Source organism: Parus major, chromosome 5 (assembly GCF_001522545.3).
Source record: "Parus major isolate Abel chromosome 5, Parus_major1.1, whole genome shotgun sequence".
Taxonomy (NCBI): Eukaryota; Metazoa; Chordata; class Aves; order Passeriformes; family Paridae; genus Parus; species Parus major.
Genome location: NC_031774.1, coordinates 7,073,917 through 7,083,032, shown reverse-complemented (window position 1 = coordinate 7,083,032; position 9,116 = coordinate 7,073,917). Strand labels below are relative to the sequence as shown.

Sequence of the window (9,116 nt, the reverse complement as noted above, 5' to 3'; positions counted from 1 at the left end):
GCTCTTCGCTGGCACGGCCAGCCCCCTCCCCTCTGTCCAAGAGAGAGGGTCCGGGGCCCGCGGATCCCCCCCTCCCCTTGGCTTGGGGACCCGCGGCACAGCGGGCGCTGCCCCGCCGGGACGGCGGCAGGTGAGCGGCAGAGCGGGGGGAGTGCGGCGGGGTCCCAGCAGAACAACCGGAGCCCCTCGGAGCGGCGGCGGCGGCTAAGCCCCGGGGGACCCTCCGTCCCGAGAGAGGGCTTCGCTTCTCCCGGCGCCCCCGGTCCACACGGGGACGGGAGAGGGACACCCCTCCACCCCCCCCACCCCCCCAGCCCCTTTCCTCCGGGTGCCTGAGCCGCTTCCTTCCCTGTTATCCTCCCCCGTTAGGAAAATCTCCGTCCCGGCGCCCGCGGGGCCCTTGGCAATGACCGCGGCGTTCCCCGCAGCCCACCCGGGGTAAGTGGGGTGCACTGGGGGGCGTGGGGAGATCCCCAGGGCCAAGCAGAGCCGCCGCTGGAGGGGAGGGGGGCGGCCCGACAGCCGGAGCCCCTCGTCCATTCCCCTCGTGCCCCTCATCCATGAGTGGGTGCTGCCGCCGGGGCTCTCTCGGCAGGGAGAGGAACGTCTTGGCTCCCCCCAAAAAAAGCTTTGTTTAAAACAAAGGCGCTTGGAGCGCCGGGAAGGGCCGGGAGGTAACAGGCGGATTCGCTTCCACTCCAGACCCCGGCCCTGGCCAGGTCTGAGCCCTCCCGGCTGCGACCGCATCCTCCCGGTTTTCTTCGGGACACGGGTTGTTGCTCGGAGCACAACAGGACCCTCTTTCCTCAAATCCACCGGGACACTGGGTGCTGAACTCATTAGCACCAGTTTGGGGACCCCCCGTAGGGATGAACCACACACGGACGTGCTGCTGGCTGATTTATTGCTTGGGAAGTGCGGATTTGGTGTTGAATCCATGAGGAAGCGCCCAACAGACATGTCAGGGGTGACGAGGGGGGCTCTGGATCCCCTCCCCCGGGTAAATGGGGATTACTCGGAATACTCCACAGCCCTGTAGATCCGGAGGGGCTGCGGAGGTGTCGGACGGAGCTGCCCAAACGATCCACGGATGGACTGAGCCCTGGCCCGGCTCTCCGGCAGCGTGTCTGGGGGGGGGTCCGCTCGGCGTGGGGCCAACCCTCTCGCCCCCCCAGCCGCAGGGCAGGGTATCTGGTTTCCCCCCCCGGAGCCAGCAGATCCCGCCAGCAGCGCTGGAGCAGTTGGGGAAAGCCGCCGGCCCGTCCCCGGGGGTCTCCAGCCTGCCGAGGCGGCGGGACTGCTCCTCGCTGCCTTCTCCCCTCCCCAAAACCCAGCGCTGCGGTTGGGTTTGGGGAGTTTTCCAGCTGCCACGGCTCCCGCTGGGCCAACACCTGAGACAGGAGAGGAGGAGGAGGAGGAGGAGGAGGAGGAGGAGGAGGAGGGAAACGTAGCCCGGCAGACGCAGCTCCCGGCTTCCCAAGCCCCTCTCCCTGAGCCAGCCAGCGGTGTCAGGACGGAGCCCACGCCGCAGGACAAAGCGGGCACAGAGCACAGCCAGGTCAAACCACTGGGAAGCCTCATCCCCACATCCTGTTCCTTCTCCTCCTCGCCCGGTGCCCGCAGCGGCTCCGCGTGGGTGAGGCCGTGCCCGCCCTGCCCTCGGGGCCACGTCACCGGGCAGCTGAGCTCACCTCCATCCCACCCCGCGGGTCCTCCGGCCGGCGCCAGGACCAGCCCGGCCTCCCACTGCTGACCTTTGCGGCCGACAGCCGGAGGAGGGAGAGACGGGGGTCGACCGGACCCAGAAATCCCGGCTTTAGCCCCAAACCGCCCGCGAGACGCTCCGGCAGCGCCCGGCTCCTTGGGGACACCCCTGGGGCGCAGGCAGGGGCACGGAGCAGCCATCCGGCTCGGCGTGTCCCCTCCTGCCGGGCTGGCAGCAGGAGCCCAGCTGTGGCCGTCTGTCTCCCCGAGCCGCTGCCTGGGCGAGGGCGCCGTGCCATGTGCCGGGAAGGAAGCCGGAGGAGCGGGAAGGACACTGCGAGACAAATCCGAGCCCGACGGGTGCGAGGGAACACCCCTGTCACCTTCCCCGCCATCCCTGGGTGAAGCTCGCCAGACTCAGGGGAGTCCTGGGAGAGGCTGTGTGGGCGCAGCTGAGCCTGGGGGTGCCGGAGCCCCCAGAGGGCTGCCAGGCTCCTGCACCCGGTCCGTATCCAGCCCATTCCCTGGTCGGCGCCGGTGGGAAGAGGGAGGGGTGGCCAGGCCCTGGCCCCCACTGAGGTGTGTGTGTCACGACCGCAGCCAGCTGCGTCCTCTCCGCAGCCCCATAAAATGCCGAGCCCTGAGGCCAGAGCCCCTCCTGGGGACGCCGGCTCCAGAGGAGACCGGCTGCTCTGCCAGAGCTGGAACGGACGCTCGCACACAATCCCATCCTCCTCCTCCTCCTGGGAGGAAGGGAAGTAGCCAGTGCTCACCCCAGGAGTGGAGGAGCCAGATCCGGCTGGCCCCTGAGCCCAGGCCAAGGCAGGCCTGAGAGTCCCTGGAGTGCCGTGCTGGTGATCCCAGCGCAGCCCTGTACACGTGGCTCGGGCTGTGGAGCCCCCACAAAGGACAGGAGTTTGTGTACCTGGAGGGGACGCGGCGAGCAGGCCGGGGCTGAAATCCCGGATAAAAGGCACCGAGCACGCCAGACTGGGAAAGGAGGAGGAGAGGCTGTCACCGTGTCCTGGAGGACAGCAGCCATGGGAAAAGGGCTCTGAAACGCACTTCCCATTTGCCTCTGCTCAGGTGCCAGCTCTGCTCCACAGCGGGGCCCCTCAGCTCGGGCTCCACGGTCACCGAGCCCGGGAGGAGGGACTTGGGAGCGGCTGCTCCAGCGGCAGGCGGGAGCCGGCTGGAGGACCCTGCTGTGAGCACGACTCGAGTTCCTCACAGCCACATCCCCCCGGCTCCCTCGAGGCCACTCCGCAGCCTGTGGAGGCTGGCTGTGAGCACAGGCTGTTGGTTGAGCCAGTGTCACATCCCTGGAAGTGCTCATAGCCACACTGGAGCAACTGGGCCAGTGGGAAATGTCCCTGCCCATGGCAGGGGGTTGGGACAGGGTGGGCATTAAAGTCCCTTCCAACCCCAACCGTTCTGGAATTCTGTGGACCATCCCTGGATACACCTGGCCAGCCCAGAATTTACAGTGTACCCCCACAGGAGAATTCTGGGACACCCCAAAAATCCATCCCTGGAAATGTTGGATGGGGCTTGGAGAAACCTGGTCTAGTAAATGGTGTCCCTGCCCATGGCAGGGGATGGAATTGGATGAGCTGGTCCCTTCCAACCCCAGCCACTCCATGACTCTAAGGGATGCACAGCCAGCAGCACCTCCAGCATGGAGAGAGACATCCAACATTAACTTGCAGCATCCAAATTCCCATGTGTCCCTGGGAGATAGGGATCCCCGAAACACTGAGATCTCGGGAAGCACTGGAGCATTTCCAGGTAATTGCAGCCCTTCCTGGGGAGCACCGTGCCCCGGGAATGCTGGAAGCGGCAAAGGGACCGGGAGGTGCAGGCAATGCGGCAGAAGGGCAACCTCTCCCGGGATGCTGCCGGGAATGAAGCGAGGGTCAGGGTGCTGGGAGGCACAAGCACGGAACGACCCCGGGAGAGCCTCCGGATGAGTCGGGAGGCCCCGGGACGGAGCCGGTGCGGGGCTGAGCGCCGGGAGCCGCGCTGAGGGGCACGTCGAGGCCCCATTGGCTGAGCCGCACGTCACTCCGACGGCCACCCAATACCGCGCTTCGGGAGGCGGGGCTTACCGGCGGGACATCACCGAGAGCCGCGGGGCCGGGGCCCCGCCCCTCCTGCCGGTCACGTGAGGCCATCGCGCTGCGCCGTCACGCGCCCGCTCAGCGCGGACCAATCGGCTGGCGGGAGGGGCGGGACGGAGCGGCGCTCCCAGCCAATGAGGAGGCGGCCTGGGAGGGCGGGCGCGGGAAGCCGGGAAGGCACCGGCGGGGCGCGGCGGGGAAGAGGCCGGAACCCCCGGGAAGGGACGGGGCAGGGGGGCTGGGGGATACCCTTGCGGGGCCCTTGGGGAGAGACGGCACCGGCGGGGCGGGGAGAAAACAACCGCGGCACCGGGGGGCGGCGAGGCCCGAGCAGAACTAGCTGGGAGGCGTGGTCTAACCCGCAGGCTCCGCCGAGGGGGCGTGGTCTTTTGGCGGGGGCGGGGCCTGCGGGCGCGAAGCCCCCACGTGCCAGCCCGGTGCCGGTGCCATGAAATGTGTCATCGCCGGCGGCAACGTCAAAGGTGAGCGGGGCCTGTGGGCCCAGGGAGTGCGGCATGCCCGGGGAGCCCAGCCTCACCCCCACATCCTCTCCTTCCCAGTCCTCGGCCGAGCCGTGCACTCCTTGTCACGCATCGGCGACGAGCTCTACCTGGAGCCCACCGAGAGCGGGGTATGCAGCATCGAGGAGGCTGGATGGGAGCTGGGGGGGCACCTGTGCCCCCCTCCCTCCCGGCAGGCAGTGCCAATACTGTGGCTGTGTCCCCAGCTCTCCCTTCGTGCTGTCAACTCCTCCCGTTCTGCCTTCGCCTCCTTCCTCTTCGCACCCCTCTTCTTCCAGCTGTACGAGCCGGGCAGCAGCGGGCCCGACACAGAGCTCTTCCGATGCAAAGTCCACATGAAGGTGCAGTGGCCTGCCCGGGCCCCCTCAGTGCTCCTCGTTCCAGGGGCCCCAGGCAGGTGACAGTCCCTGTATCCATCCCTGCAGTCCTTCCTGGGCATCTTCCGCTCGCTGCCCTCGCTGGAGAAGTCAGTGGGGAAATGTCTCATCCTGCTCAAGCCCCGTGCCAGCCGCCTGGTCCTGCAGCTCCACTGCAAGTATGGTGAGTACCAGTGGGGACACGGCCTGGGGGGTGACACAGCACAGCGAGGGACATGCTGGCACCACATTCTGCCCTGCTGAGCTGCTGTCCCCCTGCCAGGTGTCACCAAGACACATAACCTGGCCTTCCAGGAGTGCGAGCGGCTCCAGGCCGTGTTCGACACCCAGCGCTGCGCCAGCCGCCTCTGCGCCCCGGCACGGTGAGGGGGTACACCAGGGGGTGGCACTGGGGTGGGCAGAGTGGGATGAGGGCGGATGGAAGGAGGGACCCTGGCCAGTCCTGCAGGATTTGGGATGCTCAGCCCCCTCCTGTGCCCCTCAGGGTGCTGACAGAGGCCGTGGTCCACTTTCCCCCGACGCTGGCTGAGGTGACACTGGGGACTGGGCCTGGTGGCAAAATCAGCCTGCGGAACTATGTGGAGGACGAGGCAGGTGAGTCCTGCAGGGTAAGGGGGCCCCCTCCCTGCCTTGTGGTGCCCTCCAGCCCCCCACCCACCACATTCCCCCCCTCCAGAGCCCAGCAATACAATGGTGACGGAGCTGTGGCTGGCTGAGGACGAGTTCCAGTCGGTGGCCGTGGCCCCAGGTTCCCACATCACCTTCTGCCTCAAGGAATTCCGTGTGAGTCCCCACCCAAGCCCCCCAGCCCTGTGTCACCCCCTGGCCTACCTCACCCTCCCCTTTGTCCCCAGGGGCTGCTGAGCTTTGCTGAGGCCTCCAACCTGCCCCTCACCATCCACTTTGATGAGCCTGGCAGGTAGGAGTGGTCACCACATCCCCACCCTGTGCCAGCCCTGTCCCTGGCACCCCCTCAGCCCCTCTGTTGTCCCCAGGCCAGTGATCTTCACCCTGGATGACACTGTCCTGGAGGTTCACCTGGTGCTGGCCACCCTCTCCGACCTGGAAAGCAACTCCCAGTCCCCTTCAACCAATGGGTAAGTCCCAGATGAGCCTTCCAGCTGCCATGAGCAGGGAGCAGAGTGAACATTCCCAATCCTGCTCTGTCCCCATCAGTGTGTCCCACCTGCCTGCCCCATCAGATGACTTCCCTGATGACCTGGAGTCCTACATGGCTGCCATGGAAACCAGTGAGGGGGGCTCAGAGGGCCCCCCCAGCCCCACTTTCCCCCTGCGTACCCCCCGGCCAGCTGAGAGTGGACTGGTGGAGGAGGAGGAGGAGGAGGAGGAGGAAGGAGCTGTGCCAGGGACCCCCCCACACAAGAAGGTGAGGGATGGGTTTGCCTGGGGGAATGGGGTGGGCGGAGCTGTCTCCTGATCCCCCATTTCTCCCCACAGTTTCGCTCCCTGTTTTTTGGCTCAGTGATGACACCAGGAAGGCCCGGCCTGGCCACCACCCAGGAGGTGCTGGCGGAGGACAGCGATGGAGAAAGCTGAGCCCCGAGTCACTGCCACCCCAGCCTCCATCCAACCACCAGGACAGGCACCCCCCAGTGACCCATTACAAGTTTATTCCTCAAAAAGTCCTCCTGCCCCCCCCTCCGCTGCCACCCCAGGGCTGGGCTCTGGGCTCCAGGCTCCCCCCTTACCCTGGCACTCCCTGCCCTGGGCCTGGATTTGCTTTGGTGGAGCATGGCGGGGGGGGGGCAGGATCCTACAAATAAAAAAACGAGTCGAAAGAAAAGCGACCTGATGCTGGGGCGGGGGGCTTGGGGGCGTGGGCAGCACGGGGGCGGCTCCCAGCTCATTTCTTGGCTTTGGCAGAGTTTCGGGGAGGGGTGACGGGGCGCCCGGCGGGGTTCAGCCCGCTGAACTGCCCATATTTGCCCTTGTTCTTGTCAGCCGGCTTCAAAATCTGAGGGGGAAGGGGGAAAAGAAATCAGTGAGCTCCTGCCCCATCTCTCCACTCCCCTGGAGGGCAGAATTCCCTGCAGCCTTCCCTGCAGCCCTCCCAGCAGGAATTGAGGGTGTTTCCCCTCCCTGGGCTCACCTGGAAAGAGCACATGAGTGTCTCATCCACGCTCATCATGGCGCCGGCGTTGTCGAACTCGCCGCAGTAGTTGGGGGCCGAGAAGAGGGTGACGAGCTGGCGCTTGGCGAAGAACTCGTAGCCATCCTCCACCACCTGGAAGGGGCACGGGATTGGCAAAAATCCACCCCCCACGGCCAGTATCTACCTGCCCTGGCAAATTCCCAGTCCCCCAGGCTGAATATCTCTACCAGGGTGAATACTCCCTTCCCTGGAGGACATAAGCCACCACTTGGACAAACACCCACTGCTCCAGGGCAAATATCCATCTCCAGAGTGATTATCCAACCACTGGGAGGAACAGCCACATCCAAGGGTGACTATTCATCCCCCTGGGCCAAATACTTCGACATCACAGCAAATACCCAAATGCTGAAGTAAATACCCAAATCCCAGGGCAAACCCCCCCAGAATTCCAACCCACACACTCCTGGACTGCACATTGCCCTTGAAAAGGAAGTACTTGGGGTAGAACCACCTGACACCCACCGGAGACCCAAACCCAGATGTCCCCAATATCTGAGGTCCTGATGGTACCTGGTGTGCCCGGCAGATGAGGTCCAGATCGTGCTTGTGCAGGAATTTGGCCACCACCTCGGCCCCAAAGGTGAAGGAGACCCCACGGTCGTTCTCCCCCCAGCCCTGCACGTCCTTGTCGGGGTCGGACCAGAGCAGGTCACAGAGCAGCCCCTGATCCGGGACATCCGTGGGCCGCATGATCCGCCGGATCTGCTCCATCGACTGCAGGTCTGGGGACAGCCCTGTGGGAAAGGGGCACCCCCAGAGCTCAGCACGGAGATCCCACCCTTCCTCCAGCCCTCACAAATCCCTGGGAAGGGCCATTCCCACCTCCGTGGCAGCAGAAGATCTTCTCATCCACGATGGCGGCAATGGGCAAACAATTGAAGCAGTCAGTGAAGGTCTTCCAGAGCTTGATGTTGTATCTTCGCTTGCCTGTGGGGGACAAAAGGGACTTGGAGGTGTCCTTGGGGGACAGCATGGGGATGGGCACAACATGGAAGGGCAGGAGAATACAGAGGAAGGGCAGGAAGACACAGCATGGAGGGAAGGAGGTCACAGGTGCGGTCAGTGTGGGACAACACTGGGAAAGAGGGAGCCCAGGGGTAGCAGTGGGATTTTGGGGAGCACAGCCCAGGCACTCACACTCGTCATAGAAGCCATAGATGCGGTTGATGCTGGCACACTCGTGGTTGCCCCGCAGCAGGAAGAAGTTCTCAGGGTACTTGATCTTGTAGGCGAGCAGCAGGCAGATGGTCTCCAGTGACTGCTTGCCCCGGTCCACGTAGTCTCCCAAAAACAGGTAGTTGCTCTCAGGGGGGAAGCCTCCGTACTCAAAGAGCCTCAGCAGGTCGTAGTACTGCCCGTGGATGTCACCTGGGGTTGGGACACAGGCTGTGAGTGGCACCCCACAGCCCCCCACGCTACCCCATTGCTGCCCAGCAGCCATCCAGGCCTTACCGCAGATCTTGAGGGGTGCCTCCAGCTCCAGCAGGATGGGCTGGCTCAGGAAGATCTCCCGGGATTTGAGGCACAGCCCCCGGATCTCGTTCTCCGTCAGCTGCACGTTCTTCCCCGGCCGCGACCCTTGGACTGGTCCCAAGATGCAGAGAACAGGATCAGGGACCCCCCCAGGTGCTCCAGGACCCCAACAGCGCCCCAGGAACCCCTGCTTTATCTGCCCCAGACCTCCCTGCCCATATCCTCCAGGCCCCCCAGGCTCAACTCGAGCCCCCAGACCCTTCGTGGCACCCCAATATCCTCCAGTGCCCCCTCCGCGGGGTACAGACCCTTTGGGAACCCCACATTTCCTCCAGCCCCCTCCCGCGGGGTACAGACCCATTCGGGATCCCCTCCCATATCCTCCACGTCCTCCGGACTCACCTCCAGCTCCCCAGACCCCATGGAGACCCTCCCCAAAACATTTCCCAGCCCTGACCCCCCCCACAAACCACCGCGGCCTAACCCGCCCCCGCCAGGCCCCGGCCGGGAGCCCTTCCGCGGCGTTGGTACACGGCCCGAGCCGGCCCCGAGAGATTCCCCGAGCGGAGGGAGGGTATCCCGGTGCTCGCGGGGCGGCGGGGGCGGCTCACCCTCCAGGAGGCGGCTGATGATGGAGTCGAGGTTGAGCTTCTCGGTGTCCGCCATGGCCGCCCGCGCGCCGCCCCGCCCCGCGCGCCCGCCCAGAGCGGCCCCGGCGCGGGTGGCGCCCCCTGCGGGCTCGGAG

At 65.7% G+C, this 9,116-nt stretch overlaps 3 protein-coding genes across 3 annotated transcripts; 1 reads left to right on the top strand and 2 right to left on the bottom strand.

Moving 5' to 3' along the window:
* Positions 1-481: 481 nt before the first annotated feature.
* LOC107205420 lies at positions 482-2,242 on the bottom strand. Its single transcript, XM_019007124.2, has 2 exons — positions 1,755-2,242; positions 482-1,391 (listed from the first exon to the last, which is right to left on the bottom strand). Exons 1-2 carry the CDS (start codon positions 2,223-2,225, stop codon positions 840-842), a joined length of 1,023 nt encoding a protein of 340 aa, XP_018862669.1. The 5' UTR covers positions 2,226-2,242; the 3' UTR covers positions 482-839.
* A 1,878-nt stretch (positions 2,243-4,120) lies between these two features.
* RAD9A (RAD9 checkpoint clamp component A) lies at positions 4,121-6,511 on the top strand. The gene is made up of 11 exons (XM_015629592.3): positions 4,121-4,306; positions 4,385-4,455; positions 4,552-4,686; positions 4,771-4,885; positions 4,985-5,084; positions 5,207-5,316; positions 5,399-5,505; positions 5,577-5,641; positions 5,718-5,819; positions 5,899-6,109; positions 6,181-6,511. The coding sequence occupies exons 1-11, from the start codon at positions 4,273-4,275 to the stop codon at positions 6,277-6,279; spliced, it is 1,149 nt and encodes a 382-aa protein (XP_015485078.1). The 5' UTR covers positions 4,121-4,272; the 3' UTR covers positions 6,280-6,511.
* On the bottom strand, positions 6,337-9,079 carry PPP1CA (protein phosphatase 1 catalytic subunit alpha). The gene is made up of 7 exons (XM_015629594.3): positions 8,983-9,079; positions 8,351-8,482; positions 8,036-8,266; positions 7,721-7,825; positions 7,409-7,632; positions 6,833-6,967; positions 6,337-6,697 (listed from the first exon to the last, which is right to left on the bottom strand). The coding sequence occupies exons 1-7, from the start codon at positions 9,035-9,037 to the stop codon at positions 6,587-6,589; spliced, it is 993 nt and encodes a 330-aa protein (XP_015485080.1). The 5' UTR covers positions 9,038-9,079; the 3' UTR covers positions 6,337-6,586.
* Between the last annotated feature and the right edge of the window lie 37 nt (positions 9,080-9,116).